The following is a 21,191-nucleotide window of genomic DNA, read 5'->3' on the forward strand; positions in this document are numbered from 1 at the left end:
ATTTCCATATTCAAGACTTCAAGTTTTTCTATTCTTAAAGTCTCGCTTCTAAAACACGGTACCATCACTTAGGATGATAATCGGGCTACTCTTTGTTGTAGGCCTCTTCTCCTTGGCAACTTCTCGGCCAGACTTCCACGTGCCGGCTTCCAGCAACTGCGCCATGCTGAGATCCACTCCCTCCATGCGCTGCAAGACTAGCTTGTACAGCTTGTCGACTAAGACAAGAGTCATGGCGCGCCACTCAACAATGACATCGTCACCTGCGCTGAAAGCTGGGAGGCCAGTGCCATCGGATGAGGCTTTGATTCCACGCTCAAGAGAAGCAGGCTTAAGTGTCAAGACTCCGAGATCGACGAATAGACCGCCGTTGCGGTACTCGGGTAGGGCAGTAAGCGAAGACGCGTTCTTCCACTGTAGTGAGAGAATACGTGTGAATGGCACCATAAGGGAGTAAGCAAGCCACTGGGTTAGCTTGTGGAACGGCTGAATGAACTCGGTTTCATCAGCACTTGAGGAAGTTGATTGGGTCTTGAGTGTCGACAGGGGCCACGCGTCGCCAAGTGGTTGACCGCTGACATTTGTACGGTCTTGTGGCCAGATAGGAATGAGCAGCTTTTGAAGAATGTCCCAGAATACAAGTACGTCCAAGGTTGAAGATTCGGAAGAGTTCTTCTTCATGTAATCTGTGTTGTGGTCGGTGAGTATGATAGGAGATGTAGTAAACAGAGAATACGACGTACCGACAACGTTTCCGGGACGACCTTCTTGGCCAAAGACCTCAGGGTGGGATAAGAGTGATTTTCCAAGACTACGAAGAAGATTGGCACGAGATTCGACACCCAGCATCGGGTTCTTGTCTGTAATCTGAAAGCCATTTGCAAGTTCTTCTGTCTTCAATTCTTGCAGGCCTCTTCCTGTACATAAATCAGTGAGTCATTTCATAATGAGTAGTCCAATGTAGGATCTGATACTTACCATCCACAATTGGCTTCTTCTCGTTTTTGGCAGCCGCAAAACTCAAGCTCTTGAACATGTACAGACTGGCAACTGCAATTCCCTCACTGCGTTCATATTCGCGCTCCGTCCCCGGCTCCACATATCGCCAGTGGTCACCCGCACCAGCATCCAGCAATACCGAAACAAAAAACAAATCGATCAATCGGCGTGTAATCTCCAATTCGTCTGCTCCGTCCTTTTTCCATTCCTCAAGAAGCGTGGATATGCGGGGAACGTTGCCGACTTCAAAATGCTGCCATCGGCCGTGCGGGGGAATAGTATGGAACTTGTCTGGACCATAATCGCGCTTTAGACATATACAACATCAGCAAATCAGAGTAGATAGAAAAATCACGAATTCTTCCAAACAAACCTTGATGACAGATGTCACATAGTCGGCAGCCTCGCCCAATCGCTCTTCGTGTACATCAAAATGACTCAGCTTGCCAGCTGCGGCTGCCTCTCCCACAATCTTTGAACGGTCCCGCACCGCACTGAGGGAGAGGAGATACTTTACTTTGTCACCCATGGTTGTGATGTAAGTTTATGAGAGAAGATGAGCGGTCAATGCGAAGCTGGAGTTGAGGGGTGGTGTTGTTAAGGTAGCAAGTGGGGTTTAGCGCCGGACTGTGTTAGATGCGCTAGCCTGAAATAGGTAGCTAAGATTTACAAGAACCACTTTTGTGGCAGTAGCTCGTGACCACGATAAAGGACATCATCGGTGTCCGCCGATGCGTTGTCGGGAGTAAGATGCGAATACGAGAAATCGTATCCGTTTAATTTGCATGGAATGCTGCAAGTCTCATTTGTCCTTTTTGTCACAGACAACCAGCCACGTAAGTGTGCAAAGTGTATGAGTTGAGACATTGAGAATATACATTTCATTACAGAGAGTTTATCGTCATTTCGCTGAGCGATACCAATGAGCTTAGGATAGTAGACATAAGCACCTTCTCCCAGAGGAGGTAAGGAAGGAGCCGATTCGGGTGTCCCCGTCCCAGTTCTACCATTCCGACTGCTGCAGCAACATCGTTCTTTTGTCAGCCCCAATTGCTGACCCATGCCTGATATCTTCTACTCGTAAAAACAAGGAAGTCGCGTAAACATATGCGACCTTTTCTTGCCACCGATAGAACAACACGACTAGCCCTCCCTCAATGTGGAGGCTTGGGGGGAAAAAGAAAAGAGAAAAGAAAAGAAACACAAATGGCTGCTGCCTCGAATAATGCATGCTGCACAGCTAAAGCGCTGCATACGAAGATGAAAGATAATGGACAAAGGAGCATACAAAGTGAAACGAGACGAGTGAAGGTGCGGGAAAGACAAGCTTGAAAGATGCTGTGCCAGAAATGCGCGCGCCGAATCAGAACGTGGACGATGATCCACCAGAAAACACCCGAAGGTAGACCAAGGGAAGGCCCAGAAACAAGTGGTGTTATCCATGCTTATTGCTGGTACCTGCCACATCGCGTGTAAGAGGTATCATAGCCCGCAATTGCCAGAGATGAAGAAAACCCGAAAGCAAGTGCTGCAGAGACCAAGAACTGCTTTTGAAATGGTATGTTGAGACTAAAGGAAATACCGTGGTTCGGATGCGGCGTTTGTCATTAATGTAAGGTCAATAGAGGCGTAGAAAAGGAATGCTGAAATCAATCATCGCTGTTGAGTGATCGGCCTGGGTCGCTGGTCTGTGGGGTTCGCAGCTGTGAAGAGCTGCCAAAACTAGACAACTGCTTCTCTGGCTGCTCCCTTTGGCTGTTTGGCTTTCGTTTGAAAAAGCTCATGATCTTGCCCGTTGTTGTAGTTTTCCGACCGGGGCTCGAACAGGTAGGTGACACGGTGGGCGAATCGGCGTTTGGAGGGGCCAGAGACTCTGGTGTAGATTCCTTGACATGAGTTCGTGCTTCTATTTCGCCGTTCCTCCCATCACGAGTACGTCGTCGTGAGCCCATTTGTCGCCACCAGCTTGAGTCGCGCGAGACGTCGGAACGGGCTGCGTTGCTATCTGCGCTCAGCTTATTGTTAGTGTCCCAGGGTTGAAGCTTTGAGCCATCAAGATTTCCATTCTCACTATGAGATAGGTCAACCTGGGAGTGGCTCTGAGGCGATGGCTGTTTTATTGGGTAAGGATCAAGAGCTTTGCAATGTTAGCTTTTCACGGCCTTGTAGAATTGAAGTCAACTTTCAAACTCACCTTGACTGCGCCTGGCATGCGATGGAGCGGTGACAGGTCTGGGACTATCTCTATCCTTGATCATTGAAGAGGGTCTTGTCAACGTATCCTTGCGATCCGCCCTTGAGCGATCATCGGGACCTGTACCCTGCCCCTTTGTAGCTTGATCGGACGCATTTGGAGTCTGGGTGACCAAAATTGCCGTAAGACTTGGGTCCCGGCTGCCCCTTCTAGACGAGGTCACGTTTTCGCTAGATCCCATGGGCCTTTGGCCTGGTACAGGTGTAGTAGACGACCGCCGTGAGCTCCTGTCAATGATGGACGATCTTCTTGAGTCGGATGCCGCAGCCACAGCTTGTATTGAGCCAGTCGATCCTCGGCGAGCCGCTTCTTCGGGAGAAATGGTCTTTATCGCGCTCAGGGGTATCTTCATGGGCGACCTGTTTGGTCCTCCTGAAAGTGGGCTCGGGGTTGGATCGACAGAAAACCCTGATGTCAGTAGACCAAGGTTCATATTTTTGCTCTTCCTCTTCTTTCGCCGCTCCTCATCTATTCTATTTTCCCAAATAGCCTTGTTGGTCAGGATCTCGTCTACAACGAATTGCATGGCGGGTAGAATGTCCGTGACGGCTTCGAATAGTGGCCTGGCAAATATATTCATGAATCCGATCTGCGACTCAGCGAGCTTAACGATGTCTTCGCGCACCGGTGGTCCTCCGAAAAGACATGAAGGCATCTCAAGTTCCGCTTCCATGAGCCCTTGATTGCTGAATTCGTCTGTGAGGATATTGGCCCATTTAGCAGCAGTTGGGAATTTTCGCGCCTACAGAACCTAGATTAGGATGGGTTACAGCATGCGCTCGAGAAAAAAGAAAACTCACCACATTGCAAATATCGGCGCATTTGATGAGCAAGCCACAGGTCAGATCTTTTTGCTCTTCTTGAACCTTGGCACTCCAACCGTCCACAGCTCCTTGGTCGTGAGCAACTTTTTGCTGCAGGTTGCCCAAATCGCTCATGTACTTGAAATGAAGACCCATATCCGTTGCAAGAATGTTGTTGATCATCAGCTTGCGCATCGCAATGTCAGAGAATGCACTTGGCCAGTATCGCCGTAGAATTTGCGAGTAAGCTGCGCAATGGAACGATTCCAGGACGGAACGGTCGTTATAAAGTTGCGCCAATGGTGCATTCAACGCAACTAGGAACGCGTTATTGACACCGGGGTGGCCAACATCGTGTCCAATGGCAGAAATCAGAAGTGTGAGCGCATCGAACGGCTTGAGAAGTGAGGCTATCGGCGACTTGGGGGCAGATACGTTGCGTGTGTCGGGTGGATACATAGGCAGGGTACCTATTCGGACGAGGAAGTGGAAAAGAGCCTGTAGGACATCGACAACGTGGCGGAAGTTATGGTACTTGACGAACTCGTTGTATGCTGTACGACTGGCCAAAAGGAAGACAATCATCTCGTCTAGTGACCCGTTAGCAGAAAAGCGGCACAGTGAAATGCAAAGCACGTGCCTTCGGTGATTGCCCATCGCTCCAGCTCAGGCATCTGCAGTGCGTGCTTGAGCATTACCAAAGCGCCGTAAAGCAGCTCATCGTCAGTAAAGTCATGAGCCGAAAATGCCCAGACGCCCACTGCATTTTCAACGAGTATCTTGCGGTCGTAATCGAGATGAAAGTCCCTAGGATTCATTAGCCATACAACTTTTATGCCGCAGCGTATACGCACATGGAGTCGAGAGAATCTCCCACGGTTTCCGGGTTGCAAATGCCAGTCATCAGATTTGAGACCATGGCCTCACGCAAATAAGCATACGGTTTCGCATCGTCGACGCCAACCCAAGACAGCTTCCGATTGCGCTTAGTGGTCAGAAAACTTGCTTCTTCCCGGTTGAACTCTTTTTGTAGCCGATAGGCGTGGACAGCCAAGCCAAGCATACGTTCTCGTGACATGGGACTGGTCAGCACATCGACAGCGCCGGCATCGAGATAACGCGTTAATCGGACAGTATCACCAAGCGGAAACGACATGTGGAGACCAGGCGAAGGGAGCGGACCCGAGGTCGATGGTTCGTCCAGAGTCACTCCCGACAGCATGACTACGGGCACGACGAGCTTGGAGAAATTGCGGGACGAAATCTCAGAGGCGATGTGAGTGAGCAGGTGCATGGCGTAGATGTCGTCTGGTTCGGCAGTGTCCATGCGGTTCATGCGCGACGACGTGGGCGAGGGCGTGCGTGGTTCGCGAGATAGGCGTTTCATGCGCTGCTCTTCATCAAAGGGAACATCTATTATGACAAAGGTAGGGATGGCGGTCTTGGTGTCATCAACGAGTTGGTTGATCTTCTGGAGACAGGCCCGGCCTGTGCTGCAGATGTGTACTGGACGAGGGTGTTAGTTAGGAGTCACTCATGGCCATGTTGGGCGAAATGCGCTCGTCGTACCTTCGGTGGAGATGGACAGCATGGCTTCGACATTGTCGTGGACCTCGCGCGGGGACGCCTTGCCCATGGCAAAGTAGCTCTGGCCTACATTTCCAGTGCTCGTCCGGGCGACAAGCGACTTGGACAGGTTCTCTTTGCGCACATGCTCGTCGTTGGCCCGTCGGTCAATGTAGACTACGTTGCACGTGCCATGGTCCATTTTCTCCGCCTATGTGCGGCGACCAGCCAGCACTGGTCTCCAGCGCAGAGGGGAGGGCGAGATGGTGATGTCGCAAAATGGGGTGGAGAGGGGGGGTGGTGGTGGTGGGTTGAAGGGGGAATGTTGGGGGGGGGGGAGAGGACAGCGTCGTGGTCGCAAGACAGTGGTCGCAGGACAGATGCAAACGATGCAACAGATCTAGCAGCGTGGGGGGACTGGACAAACGAGATGGTGGCAATGCGCCTGGTGGTCCGAGATGCAGTCTGAAACGGCGACGTCGATGGGAGGCCCCAGGGATGCTAGCGGAGTCGCGAGCGGCAGGGAGCGCACACGACTCGGAGACTGGGTAATTGTTTACAGCAGGACAAGGAAGGCGCTGATGGCGAATGCGACAATGGGGAAGGCAGGCGCCGATGGCAGGAAGGCGCGGAGGAGGAGGCGGCGGCTCGGGCGGTGCCTGGCAGTCGGTACCGTCTCGTCTGTGGGAGCGGGAGCGGGCAGGCAGGACGAGGGCAGACGTGGAGCAGGCGCGTCGGCGTAGGAGGGCGGAAACAGAAAGTATGCAGAAGAAGTGGGAGCAGCGGACACGGCGGGCGGCGTCGTGGGCGGGTGGAAACGAAGGTGGTGGTGGTGGTTGTGACTGTGGGTGTTGTTGTTGTGGTGGTGGTACAGTGGTATAGTGGTGGTGGTGGTGGTAGTAGTGGCAGGACTAGTGGTGGTAGGGCAGTAGTAGGGCAGAGGAGTTGGGACGTGGTCGTGTGGACGGGAGAGGGCTGCTTGGGCGTGTCAGCTCTCGATGGCTCTAGCAGGCGCAAGAGGCGACGCAGGGGGTTGTGGTGGAGGGCGTCAGTGTCGCATGCAGCGCACTCGCAGAAGGGGCTGCAGTGGGAGCGGCATGGGTGGTCGCGGGAGGATGGTGAGGGTGGTATATGGGCGTGGGCGTGGGAGAGGGTGCAAGGGCAGGAGCGAGGAGAGGATTGAATGCAGGCGTGGCGCGGTGATTGGGTTACTCGAGACGGAACGAGCAGGGCGTGCCAGTGCGCCAGTCTGCAGTGGGCAAGTCCCCACCCGCGCCTTCAACAGCACCGCCGTCGAAGCACCCTAAGCCTTCTGGAAGCTTGTCGGTCCGCCAAATGCTCCGCCGCGTCATTGCCAGCCCTTGCCAGTTGCCAGTCGCCCTTGCCCTTGCCCTTGCCCTTGCCCGCCCCCCGTCCAATATTCCCCATTCATCCATCCCATCCCATCCCATCTCCATCCCCCATTCCCCCATTCCAATATTTCCCCAGTAGCTCGTCTCAGCCCGCGCAGGCCATGGCCCAAGGCCCTGCCCAACGCGCAACCCACCCAGCCAAGTCGCCCTGCACTGCATGGCCGCCGGTTCACGCGCTCGTCCCTTGTCGGTGGTGTGTGTGTGTGCGCCAGAGCCGCTCGCGCAAGCTTGGCTGCAGGACGGGCTCCGTCCTGAAACGCTTCCCACGGCTGGTCCACTGTCTGTGGGCCTCGTATCCTCCCCTCCACCATGCGGCACACAGTGCTGTGCATACATTTACCTGCGTCTGCTGCTTTCTACCTGCTACGACTCCTGCTGCTTCTGCCTGCCACCTCCCCCCCCGCTAGCCCCCGTCCTGCCCTGTCCTGCCCTGCCCTGCCCTACCTTAACCTACCCTACCCTACCTCCCTCCCTCTCCCCCCTACTCCTCTCCTCCATGTGCGCTGGCAACCCGTGTGCCTCAACTTCTGCCTGGCTCAGCTTTTGCCTCTGCCACCACCCCTCCAGTTGTGCGCTTCGTCTGACACGCCCCCGCCGTTTGTCGCCACACAGCCGTCGTCATCTCCCGCCAGCATCCCAGCCAAAGAAAGCTTCTGGAAGTGGCGACGGCGAACACTCCCCTCTGTCACTTGTGGGGTCCAACTGTTGAGCCCCCCTGTTCGGTCCGCTATTGCAGGCGAAAGATGCTTGCTGATCAACGACGGCTGACCGTGAGCCCCCAGCCCAAGCCCCAACTGCTGCTTCCATCTCCCACTTGCCAACTGCTCCCAGCTCGACAGCCCGTCCCCCTCTTCAAATAGACACACGGCACATTGCGTCTTTTGCAATCTGCCTCCCCGTTGACTTGATATGCATGCAGCCTACACAGTATGGCGCGGCAAATGCGCATCAGCGTGGCATGGACATTTCTACCTACCTACCTACCTACCTACCTACCTACCTACCTACACCTAGTACACCTACATTGACAGCCTTGCCCTTCTCCCACACAACCTAGCGCGCTGGTCTAGCCACCAGATCGGCATGTGCACTGCTGCTTGCCGAAGCCTCGGCTTCGCTACACTACACTACACTACACGTAAGCAGCGCTAGGCCCGTGCCCACCACACTGACACTTGCACGGTGCTGTGCTGTGAGGTCACTCTGCTCACTCCACCCACCGCAGCCAGCGGCGAACAGCCAGACACCGCGTTCCCCGCCCTAATTCGCCCACTTCCCCTAAAAACCCTGCCCGCCCTCTTGGCCTCGCCTTCATGTCGACCCTTGCCCGCATCGCTAGCTGACGAGATAAGACCTTGACAAGGCTGCTGATCGCACATCTTGGTCAGCTGAAATCTGGGGTCAACGCCTGTGCCTGCACCTGCAACAGTCATGAACTGCTTCACGGCCACGACCGCCCTCCAGGCTCTCGTCCCGTCTGCTGCACGATTCAGCCTATCCCCGCGCCAAGCTCCTCCCGCCAGCCATTGTTCCTCCGCCCCTCCTCCGCCCATCGGCTCAATTCTTCCTCGTTGCACCCACATGTCAAATGACGCCCAACTGTGGATTCTCTTTTGATTAGTATATTGCAGTGACCGTTCAATTGGAACTCTATGGCTGCGACCAAGCCAATCAGCACCGAACAGATAGCACAATCGTGGCTAACAGTGTGGATATGAGGCTACTTCTATTTCAGATAATAACACCGCAGTAGCTCTCGCATTGGACCAATGGCCCAAATCCTTCCTGAAACCCGCCATCGCATCTCGACGGAGCCTCTCACTGACACCCGCTTCTAGACCAAAGTCAGAGCATAACATGCTTTGGCGATTGACCTTTGCCTCGTATCCGCGTAATCTGGCCACTCCCGCCTAGGTACGGATGCCAACTGCCGAATGCTTAGCCACCAGTCAGTGTAAGCTATCCCTGGCCCTGCGTCAATGTCGTCTACAATTGCAATGTCCTACGCTAGTCGCATATAACATACAAACTCGCCATGATTAGCACACGACAACGCAGCCCAATGTCACACAACGTTAGACGCTTTTGCATTTCCAAATACCGCTTTCCTCTCTTCACTCACCCGCTCCTCTTACTGGTCCTCTTAAACGAAAAACAGCCTTGGCAGGGAGGCAGCATGAGTAAACATTCAGCTGGGTTCGGGTTACCTTCCAAACCCTCTGCGCTGGAAGTCCGCCCCAGGGATGTGGCTCAATATTACTGGGGGCCAACCAACTAACTTGGGCGTCGGCCATCATCGTATCCAGCCCTTTCTGCAACTTCAACCCTCAACACAACTAACTGGTCTTGAGACCTCTGTCATGAACCTAAATTCTCACATAACGAAGCACAGTGACGCGTTTGCAGGTCAGCAAAGCTTCTAAGCCATCCCGACCACGCACCATGTGGGGGGGCAAGGCCATTTGCTAGTTGGACGGGGAACATGTCCCGGCACGGAGTTGAGGATGCTGACTCGATAAAACTACCACTTCCGAAACCTTTGGGTAAGCCTCTGACTCTCATCGTGAGTAGGCCGTGTGCCCTTTTCTGTTGGGCTCCATACGAGGTATATCCTGTATGCCGAGCGCGCCTAGAAGAACTATTGTGGTCATCATTTCCTAACTGGAAAGACAAATCTCGTTCAATTTACGAGAGTGAGCGCAAAGAATATCTACATACGTGAATGGGCAGAGTGCTCACTAAAGGACCAAAGGAGCCTATGGGAGGAAGGGGGTTTTTTTGGATTCATCACCATCATACATATACATATACATACATATTATACAAGCCCACGAGCCATGCTGCATTTTACAGTAACAGCAATCTCTAAACCCCGCCCTGCTTCTCCACAACATGCGCACACCTGCCACACACATCCTCCGCTTCTTCCTTGACAAAGCGCCAGCACCTCGGACACTTTTCCCGACTAGGGGGATGCACCAGCACTTGTGCTTTTGCAAGCAAATCACTGCCTTGGTCTCCACTTGCCGCCACAGCTTCCTCTTCCACCCACGCCCACTGCCGCTTCATCTGCTCGGTATCTTCCGTCACAAAGCCGAGCTGCCCACTTGAAGCCGCCCTAGACAAAGTATCGTCAGGTAGAGCGCGTATCCTCACCTCACTAATGACAAACAAACCTGCCAGCTGATTCTCCATGTCTTCAGCTTTGAGGTTGAGTGGATGCATGGCACTTGCGAACGCCTCACTCAACGCCTCAATGCTAGACGCAGGCAGATGAACAGTCGCCGCACACTCCAAACTCGACCCAATCTTCTTCTCCGCCCTTACCCTCTCTTGCGCAATCTTAATCACACCACCCAGCGCCCCCACCACGCCGCTCATGCGCTCCAAGCTCTCCGCTTCAGACGCTGGCAGCGGTGTCAGCCGCGCCCACGTTGCGCGCGCAGGATGAACACTCTTGTCTTTGAGGGCAGCAGGGACATGATCCCACACTTCCTCGACAAGCAACGGACAAACCGGCGCCAGCATCTGCAGCAACTCGTAGAAAATCAGACCTAAAACGCGCTGCAGCGTCTGGCAATCGGATGTATCACCCGTGTACACTCTATCCTTTAGCGTCTCAAAGTAGAAGGCGCTCAGGTCCATGGCGATGTAGCGATTCAACGTGTTGATTCCCTTGTAGAAATCGTAGTTGGCAAAATGCGCATGCGCTTCGTTGCTTACCTGCACTAGCCGATGGACCGCGAGTCGATCTGTCAATTCGCTAAACTCGCGCGTCGAGGGGATGAGGTGGTTGAAGGATACAAACGGTGGGGGACACGAGGACAAGGAGAAGATGCCTAGTAGCCATTTGAACGTGACACGGTACTTGTGCAGGGCTTGGTTGACGGACATGAGCAAGGGCTGGCCGATGGTGACGTCGCGCGTGTAGTCGCTGCTTGCAGCCCAGAGACGTAGTGCGTCGGCGCCCATGGAGTCGTACGTAGGAGCGTGTTTAGCAGCAGCAGCTGCTGTGGTGTCGTGCTTTACGCCCTTTTGCTTCTTGCGCTTGACGGGGGGAAGCAGTTCGCCTGACATGATTTGGAAGGGGGAGATGACGTTGCCGAGGGACTTGCTCATTTTGCGGCCGTCGGAGTCGAGGGTGAAGCCGTGGGTGATGAGGGTTTTGTAGGGTGCTTTGACTACGGGGGCGGTTGAGTAGGGTTGGCTGGCGACGTGGGTGAGGAGCGAGGATTGGAACCAGCCGCGGTGCTGGTCGGTGCCTTCGAGGTAGACATCGGCGACGGGTTTGTCTTTCTGTGGGGGTAAAAGAGTCCAGCTTGTTCCGCTGTCGAACCATACGTCCATTGTGTCTCTACCACGTACAAATGTGCCGTTGAGGTGTGAGGGCTTCCACGCTGGATCGTCTGGTGCGTCGGTCCACCATGCATTGATGCCGCGCTCTTTGATGACTTGAATGATATGCTCGATGACCTTGGAATCCATGGTTGCTTCAAGTGTATCACCCTCTACCCTGTACAAAGCAGGTATAGGCACACCCCAAGCGCGCTGCCGCGAAATGCACCATTGACTCCGACCTTGGATGAAACTTTCCAAGCGACTACGCCCAGACTCGGGTTTAAAGGTAACATTAGCAATTGCCTTCATCGAAGCATCTTTGATCCCTTCAACATTTGCAAACCACTGCTCCGTAGCTCGTGTGATGACGGGCTCCTTGGTCCTCCAATCAATCGGGTACTTGTGCCGATAATTCTGCTTTGCACGGAGCAAACCCAGTTGCTGCAGGTAGTTGCACACGGCGTTGCTACCGGATTTCTTGATATCAGTGACTGGCAAACCCTCCAGTAGGTCTGGCTGCTCGGGGAACGCATCCTTGGTGAAGGCGCCCGCGTCATCTACAGGGGCAAATGCTGGGATGCCGAGGGGCGTGCAAACATTGTAGTCGTCCATGCCGTGGCCGGGCGCGAGATGGACTAAGCCTGTACCTGACGTGTCTGTGACAAAGTCTGCGTGGATGATGGGTTGGAGTCCCGAGGCCTTTTGGCACGGATTTTCGTACTGGACTTGGTCGGCGAGATCTGAGCCGCGGAGCTCTGATACGACGATTTCGAGCTTGCGCTCGAGAATCTTTTCGTACTCGGATATCCTTGAAGCAGCAATGAGGATTAGCTCGTTGTCGTTTCCTGCATCTTTAACAATGCAGTATTGCATATCCCGGTGCACCGCAATAGCCTTATTTGCTGGCAAAGTCCAAGGTGTAGTCGTCCAAATCACCACGCTGACTTCATCTTCAACATCCTTCAGCGCCCCAGTTTTGAGTGTCTCCGACAGTTTCACAGGATACCGCACAAAAGCCGCCAAACTCTTATACCCCTCATCATACTCCAGCTCCGCCTCTGCCAGCGCCGTCCGCGAGCTGGGACTCCAATACACGGGCTTAAACTGCCTATAAACCAGGCCCTTCTCAAACATAACCTTGAACACCTCGAGCTGCCTCAACTCAAACCCCCGCTCCATGGTCTGATACGCATTCTCCCACTCCCCCATAACCGCCCACTCCTTAAACCCACTCTTCTGCTCTTCAATCGTCTTCGTTGCCAACTCCCGTGCTGCCTCCCGCACACTCACCGCATCCGTCTGCGCTGCATCTTTCTTCTGCGCCTGCAGTGCCTTGATTTCGATAGGCAAGCCATGGCAGTCCCAACCAGGAATATAAGACACTTTTTTCCCTTGCCCAACTTCAAACCTGCAAATCACGTCTTTTGTAATCTTATTCAGGGCATGCCCAATGTGCAGCGGTCCATTGGCGTACGGTGGTCCATCATGTAGTGTGAAACTTGTTATAGCAGATCCCTCTTTCTCTTTTTCTAGCGTCTGGCCATTGCCTTGCTTCTCGGAGTGTCCTTTGTACACAATGCGGTCGGGACTCCGCTGCCAGGCATACAGCTCATCGGTGCATCGGCGCAGGTACTCGCGGTTCGCAGACGGAAGCGGTCTAGGCGGGAAATTCGATTTTGGGAGTCGCAGGGTGTTGGACCATGATGCGCGGAGGATATGCGTCGGGGTTAGCATAATAGCATTGTGGGTCGAAGGGAATTGGTGCTGGGAGTCGGCCGGGTGGTGCGCTGTATATTTTTTTGGGGTTGGGGTGTTCGGAGATAAGATGGAGATAGTAGTGGGGTGATGTGGTACTACGTTGCGGTTTAAAGTGTGTTTGCAATTGCTTGAATATACTACTCGTATGGGGTAAAAACAACGTATCTTTATGGTATCTAAGCTGGTTTGGTCATCTGTCATTCATTCAATAACCGTATCCTGAACGCCATTCGACTCTCAACACCCAATTCAAACCGTGTATTCTCAGTAAACAGTCAAAGAGCTCACAGCCCCATTCTTGAGCACTTCAAAGACCATGCCAGGAAATCCAAATAGCTCTACGTTACCCACATCCGTGACACCTTCCATGAGTACACTACCAGCGTTGGCAAATTTGCTCTTTCTCCCTGAACTATCTTCCCATCCTCCTAGAAGTTCGCAGCTGCTCCCTGGACTATCGCCCCAACCACGGTTCAGAGCCATACCACGCTGTTGTAATCGCTCTTGTTCTTCATTCTCGTAGTGTGGGTTGAAAACCTCCTTTAAGCGTCCGGAGATGTCGCCAAATCCCATTTCAGAATTAAGCGGCTCTCGGTACATGGCTGAGGGGACGTGTTCAAGAGTCCATCTACTTCTTCGATGTCGGTTGAATTGGTATGATCCTGGAATATTTCCGTGGAATATGATCTTGGTTGCGGTAAGATGATTTAGAGGTTGCGCGCTGAGCTCCCCTGCGTCCTGTACATCACTCTCTCGCCTTTCAGCAGTTGGCGAAGGTGGGGAAATCTGCGTGGGCTGAGAGATTAATATGTCGAAGCCGTGGTGATAGTAGTTGTAGAAGTGCTCTGCTGCAGCAATTTCCCGCTCCTGAGCTTCTAGAACTGCTTCGTCGTCGTCTTCCCATGCATCCTCATCATCGCTCCTTATGGCTGAACCCGGATCTGAGTCTTCATCGGGTGTGAGACCACCAGGAGAAAGGTCTGATGCATCACTGGTTCTCCGATCTTTGTGAATAGATAATCGATGATCGTTCTTGCGGTAGATTGAATCGGGGGCTCCCAGTTCCATAATCAGATCTTGGGGTGTCGTCTCGCTAAGAATAATCCAAAATGGGGGACTTGAACGTCTCACAAGCTCTATCCTGCCTTCGCCATGTACCCTGACTGTTTCAATCTCATCTGGTCCGCTGTCTTTCGCTTTACCTAGCATCAGTGATCTTGGATTTGACGGAGGAGCAGTAAAAAGAGTCGCACGCGCCTTCTGCCATGACTCCCCGCTGAAGACGGCCATGGATGTGGCTGGACCGGTAGCAGAAGACGACAAAAGCGAAATGAAGTCCTTCTTTGGAGAATATGCAGAGTGTTGAACGGGGAAATTAAAAGCTATGCCTGGATATGATAGGTTGTATGTTCCCATTGCGTTTGGATCTTCCGACTTTGGTGGCACATACTCCCCGCCATAAGTCGGTCCTAGTAGCTTGTCGTAGACATGCCTGAACCTTGGACCTGGTGGGCCTGCCGAGAAACCTCCATCCGCAGGCTTGTAGACATCGATGTCCTTGTATACTAGTCGGGCTTTTGCGAAATCGAGCACTTCGATAAGGCGTAGCCGCTGATCAGGACCATCAAACTGTAGGCGCAGACCGTTGTCAGGAAGGACTAATTGCACTGGAGAAGAAAGAGGGTGGAAGTCGTCGTGGTAGAGCTGGAAGCGCGGAAAGGTCTTGACTTCGGCTTTGATGGTCGTCAGTACTTCGTGCAATGAGCAACCGAGGGCTGTATTCTAGTCAGCTTGGTACCGCGCAAAGGCTATTGTAACCAACTCATGAAGCCTATGCTGCGACCTGGCTGTAAATGCATGTTTCCATCCTCCATGGTGGGCCTTGTGGAGATGTATAGAGTACAGGTGTTTGAAGAGAGTGTAGTAGGCTTGCTAGCGGATGCGCTGCTACCTAGCTCACAGATGATAGGGATGAGCTCGTGCCCTTGTCCACGAGGACAGATGACACGCCCACAGGAGAGACCCAACGCAGAACACGGAGCGATGAACGGCCTAGGCACTGCGACAGCGCGATGTATCTAGAAATGCAGCCGTCCAGCTACTATTGTACAGTAGATGCACGAGGGGTGGCGGGGCTTCAGGGTCCGTCTCTAGCACGCCTAATCCATGGATTCGGAAAGGCGTGGAGGATAGCAGAGCAGTGCCGGATCAAACGGCTTGTAAAGTGATATGATCCCAGTATCAGCCTCTTTGTCGCAATAGGCACAAAGATATGCAAGTGGAAGTCTGCATTGACGTAGCGCGAGGGGTTCGTGAAGGGACATGGCGCGTGGTCTGAGCTTGGACGCCCCAGGATCCCTGCAACATGTGTTTACCGATTGTTTACTTTGCTGCTTCAACACAACACCAAACGCCCGCCATCCTAACCACCAGCACAAGTACGCTCACCACATACAGAGCGTCACCATGTCTGGCCTACCAAGACCAGGGGCGCAGGCCAAGCGCACCACAACAGCAATGCGCCCTCCAACGACGCGACCACCGCATCTAGCGCGTGGCCGATCAGGAACACCCGCCATGGATGGCCGCACATCAAGAGCAGAATCAGTGGCTTCGACATCAAGGGCACTGCGATCATCGCCCCTCAAGCGCCAAGTCCGGGATTTCGAGATCGATGGAGGAGAAGAGACCAACATCAATGTTGTCGTCCGATGCAGAGGGCGCAACGACCGCGAAGTGCGCGAAAACAGCGGCGTCGTCGTGTCAACGAACGGAATCAAGGGTTCGACTGTAGACTTGACCATGGGGCCTAGTTCGGCCAGCAACAAGACATATCAATTCGACAAGGTCTTTTCTCCCGCAGCCGATCAGAGCATGATCTTCGACGAGGTCGTTTCGCCAATTTTGAATGAGGTAATTTGAGACGATGCCGTCTATGGTGGCAGCGGCTGACAACCACCCTAGGTCGTTGACGGCTTCAACTGCACAATCTTTGCCTATGGCCAAACCGGTACTGGCAAAACCTACACCATGACTGGTGACATCTCCAACGTCCTGCCACTCCCAGATGCTGCGGGAATAGTACCGCGTGTACTGCACGCTCTTTTCGAACGCCTCGAAGCTGATGAGATTGAGAACTCTGTAAAATGCTCCTTTATCGAGTTGTACAACGAAGAGCTGCGCGATCTGCTATCCCCCGACGATGCCACAAAACTCAAAATCTACGACGACAACAGCAAGAAGGGTTCCACCACTACCTTGGTGCAGGGCATGGAGGAATGCCATCTCAAGACTGCGTCCGAGGGTATCAAGCTCCTGGCCAATGGAAGTCACAAGCGACAAGTCGCGGCGACAAAGTGCAACGACCTCAGTTCGCGAAGTCATACTGTTTTTACCATTACCGTGTATATCAAGCGAACAACAGAAGATGGTCAGGAATATCTTAGCGCCGGAAAACTCAACTTGGTCGATCTTGCTGGTAGTGAAAACATCCAGCGCAGTGGAGCTGAGAACAAGCGTGCTGCAGAGGCTGGTCTCATCAACAAGAGTTTGCTAACATTGGGTCGCGTTATCAACGCGCTGGTCGAGCGCAGCTCTCATATCCCCTACAGGGAGTCAAAGCTGACCCGTCTGCTGCAAGACTCACTAGGTGGACGAACAAAGACCTGCATCATTGCAACCCTGTCACCAGCTAAGAGCAATCTCGAGGAAACTATCTCCACCCTGGACTACGCCTTCCGCGCAAAGAACATCCGGAACAAACCCCAGGTCAATCAGCCAATCAACAAGAAAACTCTGTTAAAAGAGTACACCATGGAAATCGAGAAGCTGAAGAGCGAGTTGATAGCAACACGGCAACGAAATGGTGTTTACCTTACCCAGGAAAACTACGATGAGATTACGACGGTAAGCGAGTCGAGACGCATCCTTAGTGAGGAGCAGCGCGAACGACTTGAGACTATGGAGGTCAATCTCCGCACAAAGGTTGAAGACCTTTTCAAATTGACAACCAAGTTCCAAACACTCAAAAAAGACAATGAACAGACGCAATTGGCGTTGGATGGCACAAAGGGCATCTTGGAGAAGACGGAGATTGTTTTGAACCACACTCGTCAAAACCTGGACGAGGAAGTGGAACTACGCAAGGCGCACCAAAAGACGGAAGAAGAGCTGGCAGAAGTAGGACGAGACATGATGTCAACCTTGGGCAAGACAACATCAGCAATCGATGGCTTGAGGTCGAAAATCCGCCGAAAATCCGAGCTCCAGTCACAAAACCGACGTAATTGGAATTCTTCGCAAACGCAGGTTGTAGACACCACTCGCCTAGTTGAAGACCGGATCGAGGAGTTCCAACATCAGCAAGAACAACTGATGGATGCCATTTCGGAGCGTATGCAGACATTCGTCCGGGATGAACTCGAGAAGCTGGGCGCTTCGCAGTCTTTCTTGCAAGAGAAGATGGAAGCATACCAAACATCCGAGGCGGAGGTTAACGGACAGACTGCGCAAGCGCGCGATCACATGAACGAGGTCCTGGAGGAGATCAAGACATTGCGCGAGGAGGTGAAGACTAAGATTGGCGCAGGCCTCGATGAGCTTTCTGCTGCAGCAGAGACCATTTCGGCAAACATCATCACAGAATTGGATGCTTTCCACACGCAAGTCCACTCATCGTATGCAAGTCTAGGGCGCGACTTCAAAACCACTTTCGACGATTTGGTCAAAGATTTGAACGATCAGCAAGTCGAAAACGAGCGACTACACCAGCAGGTTGTAGAGGCCAACACAGCTTTGATTGAGGCACACAAGGCGTCCGAGGGCCAGCTTGCGAAACTCGTAGATGAAGAGAAACAAAAGTCTGCCGAGGACCGGCAAGAGCTGTTGGCACAAATCACTGCGCTTATGACTGCAAACGCAGATGCACAAGAGAAGAGGCTGCAAGAAAGGCTCTCTGCTGTGCGTGGAGAAATTACCGCTGCCAACACTGCGTTCGAAGCCAAGCAGGGCGCCTACACAGAAGGCGTCAACGCGTGGTCAGACAAATCAAAAGACATCTTGGCAGGTGTCTCAAAATCGCGAGAGACTGTCAAGACCAAGATCAAGTCTGACTTTGCTGTAAGTGTACCATGTCGTTTTTTACTTGACACGCTAATGTTAATCAGGCTGCAACCGAACATTCCACCTCGATCAAGGAGACCACCACATCTGTTCATGAAAGTACTGTCAAAACGGTCGAAGCCCAAATGGCGCATCTGGACACCCAGTTGCAATCTTTGGACGACATCGTTTCTCGTATCCGTGAGCAGAACAATGCTCACCACGCTGCGCATACAACATCGCTCGCTGCACTCTCTTCAACAGTAGGAGCCTCGTACTCCAGCATAGGAGAACACTTGGCTTCTTCCTTTGATCGCGTACAGTCCCTCGAGTCTGAAATGTCAGAACACACATCTGGTCTGAAGGAGACATTGCCATCGCTGTCTGCTGAATCAGATATTCGCGCACCACTCCACGAGCTCCGTGAAACTGTCGCCAACCAAAATCTCATCGAGTACAACCCCACTGGCGAGACACCTCAGCGCGTATCCTACAACATCCCCTCGACCCTTCCTCGCACCGAAGCTCACGAAAACATCATTTCTCGTCTCCGCAATCGTCCCACATCGTCCGACAGCAACGTCCGCAGTCCATCCAAGCAACCCATCTTCAACGACGCCACAAACTCTCTCAGTCTCGCCTCCCCAACCAGCATATTCTCTCCCACCGCCACCAAGCTCGAGTTCCCCTTGATCAGTGCGCATGCCCACACGATATCACATCTCCCTACTAGCGGAGGAGGCAACCCCTCTTCTCTGCGGGAGCTAGATGTTAACGTGGTGGCGCAGGAAGCTCATACGCAGCCTCTTCCCCATCTCGCATCCCAGTCTTCTTCCGACTCGCTGGCCAGCGGGCTGGTGCCGCCAAGCAAGAATAAGCGTACAAGCAGTGAGGAAGTGAGTAAGCTGCCGATGAAGAAGATGAGGAAGACGGTGGGGATTGCGGGGGAGAAGACAGATCGGGAGAATATCACGAATTTTGGGAATAGCGTAGGCCCCGGGTTGGCGGCTGGAAGGAAACTTCGGAGTCATGGGAGTAATGCCTAGGTGTTAGGGGTTTTTTCTTTTTCATGGTTGATTTGGTTGGTTGGTTGTATATGGGTGTGTGTGTGAAGGGGAGAAACGGGGTGGTGTTGTGTCTTGTTACGGCTTCTACAGTCACATTTCCATGCATAGTCTCACGGCGTTTTTTTTCTTGCTTGGGTGGGAAACAACTTGACCTCGGCTGTGTGTCAACTTGTATATCAATTCCCTTTTGTCTCTGGGAGTAACGCGGTGTATGTGTGTGTATGTTTTTTTTGGTTCTTTCCGGGCTGCCAGGCTTCTCCGCATGGTAAAAATAGGCGTGATGATGAATCCTAACTTATTTCCAACTGTTCAAATAAGTTGCTTTCTTCTTTTCCACGTGAATTCCTTTTTTTTAGAATATGAAAAGAGAGAGAGAGAGAGAGTCAGTCATGACCGGAGATTGTAAGAATCTGGATGTTCCCAAGAAAAAAAAGCTATATACGAGGAATTACATTACGTACCTCTTTTCCACCTCATTCCTACACCTCATCAAAAAAAAGGGGGGGGAGGGCGGCCGGGAGAAACCTAACTATCAAACTCTAATATATATCTCTCCCCGCGGGGCCACACGTTACACTATATACCTTCGACCAAACTCCACATACACACATACATACATATATACACACACACACCACCACCATCTCTCCTTCTTTGTTTTTTTTTCTCCCCCGCCACACCACGATCTATTCCCGTCACAACCAACCCATCCATCCTCACTTTCCCCTCAATCCCAAACTCTAACCCTGTCGCCCGTTTCGCCCCCCCCCCCTACCAGAAAAAAGAAGAAGAAGAAGAAGAAGAAGAAGAAGAAAAAGAAGCAACACCCCTTTACAAGCTTCTTCACCCCGCGGACCCACTTCCCCTTCCCCTCATTTTCCTTTCTTTTCGAAACCTTCTAGAGCGGGGAAAAAAAGTTAGGGTCGTTTTTTTCTTCTTTCTTTTCTTCTTCTTGTATACATTCCATGTAAGAGAAGAGTTACTTTAAAAAAAAAGTAAAGGAAAGGAAAGTAGTGGGAAGAAGCTAGGGAGCGAGAAGAGGGGGGGAGGGGGGGAAGGGATCCACATGTGGGAAATAAGGATCCCCTCTGGGGGAAATAAACGGGGGTGAGAGAGAGAGAGGTAAGTGTGCGTGTGTGTGTGTGGATGGGAAATAAACAGCGAGGTCAGTGTGCGTGTGGATGGGATGGAGGGGGGGATGTACACGTGGGTTCCTGGGATTTTAGCTCCGCGGGGATAGAGAAAGAGAGAGGGGGGGGAGGGGTGCGTGTGCTTTACACGTGGGTCTTGAGGGGTTTTCTCCGCGGGAAAGGGTGGATGAGAGGGGAGAGGGAAAAAGAGAGAAATGGGAGGTGGATACGGGAAGAGGGGGTTGATGCTGGAGTAGGTTAGAACGGGTGGGTGGGGTTTCGTATGCCTGTTTTTTTTCCCAGGTAGTAGACGAGGGAAATAAGATGGGTGGTTCTTCTCTTAAATGACAGATGAGGGAGGGAAGGAATAACCGGGTGGGGGCTAAATTTTTTTGCTGATCAGTACAAATGTATAATTCAGCTCTACTAACGTCCCCCCTGCGACACGCAAGTCCCCCCATGCCGCAAAGAATCTGCGATTTGAGTATCTTCAAACTCACGCTATCGCTTATATTGCTCCGCGATAATGAAACACTTATTCTTAAGGTTATTCTCTACAAATTTAGAAGAGCGGTTAGAAATATTACAGCGTGTTTGGTCTTGTTGTCGCCTATTCCGTATCGGCCCGTCTATGTAACGGGCTGAACGCCCTTTAGATGATCCTCGATGGAATCTCGGTTAACTTGAGGCACCCGATAGGCTACGCCTTATCGGTCCGATAGTTGCTCAGGCAACTGCCTGTAGATAGATAGCTACGTAGCTTA

The 21,191-nt window shown here is 52.6% G+C and overlaps 5 protein-coding genes across 5 annotated transcripts; 1 reads left to right on the forward strand and 4 right to left on the reverse strand.

The window, feature by feature from the left end:
- Nucleotides 1-48: 48 nt before the first annotated feature.
- COCMIDRAFT_89325 (uncharacterized protein) lies at nt 49-1,528 on the reverse strand (the record flags this gene model as incomplete). The annotated part of the gene is made up of 4 exons (XM_007687612.1): nt 49-686; nt 744-913; nt 975-1,306; nt 1,373-1,528. 4 exons carry the CDS (start codon nt 1,526-1,528, stop codon nt 49-51), a joined length of 1,296 nt encoding a protein of 431 aa, XP_007685802.1.
- Nucleotides 1,529-2,648: 1,120 nt separating this feature from the next.
- Nucleotides 2,649-5,824, reverse strand: COCMIDRAFT_34818 (uncharacterized protein; the record flags this gene model as incomplete). Its single annotated transcript, XM_007687574.1, has 6 exons — nt 2,649-3,136; nt 3,194-3,995; nt 4,054-4,646; nt 4,697-4,863; nt 4,911-5,562; nt 5,626-5,824. 6 exons carry the CDS (start codon nt 5,822-5,824, stop codon nt 2,649-2,651), a joined length of 2,901 nt encoding a protein of 966 aa, XP_007685764.1.
- A 4,075-nt stretch (nt 5,825-9,899) lies between these two features.
- On the reverse strand, nt 9,900-13,106 carry COCMIDRAFT_89350 (uncharacterized protein; the record flags this gene model as incomplete). The annotated part of the gene is made up of 3 exons (XM_007687613.1): nt 9,900-10,103; nt 10,191-12,893; nt 12,948-13,106. 3 exons carry the CDS (start codon nt 13,104-13,106, stop codon nt 9,900-9,902), a joined length of 3,066 nt encoding a protein of 1,021 aa, XP_007685803.1.
- Nucleotides 13,107-13,394: 288 nt separating this feature from the next.
- COCMIDRAFT_24456 (uncharacterized protein) lies at nt 13,395-15,004 on the reverse strand (the record flags this gene model as incomplete). The annotated part of the gene is made up of 2 exons (XM_007687558.1): nt 13,395-14,905; nt 14,953-15,004. The coding sequence occupies 2 exons, from the start codon at nt 15,002-15,004 to the stop codon at nt 13,395-13,397; spliced, it is 1,563 nt and encodes a 520-aa protein (XP_007685748.1).
- Nucleotides 15,005-15,707: 703 nt separating this feature from the next.
- COCMIDRAFT_89327 (uncharacterized protein) lies at nt 15,708-19,276 on the forward strand (the record flags this gene model as incomplete). Its single annotated transcript, XM_007687614.1, has 3 exons — nt 15,708-16,043; nt 16,095-18,248; nt 18,296-19,276. 3 exons carry the CDS (start codon nt 15,708-15,710, stop codon nt 19,274-19,276), a joined length of 3,471 nt encoding a protein of 1,156 aa, XP_007685804.1.
- Nucleotides 19,277-21,191: the final 1,915 nt, after the last annotated feature.

This window comes from Bipolaris oryzae, assembly GCF_000523455.1.
Source record: "Bipolaris oryzae ATCC 44560 unplaced genomic scaffold scaffold_31, whole genome shotgun sequence".
Lineage (NCBI taxonomy): Eukaryota > Fungi > Ascomycota > Dothideomycetes > Pleosporales > Pleosporaceae > Bipolaris > Bipolaris oryzae.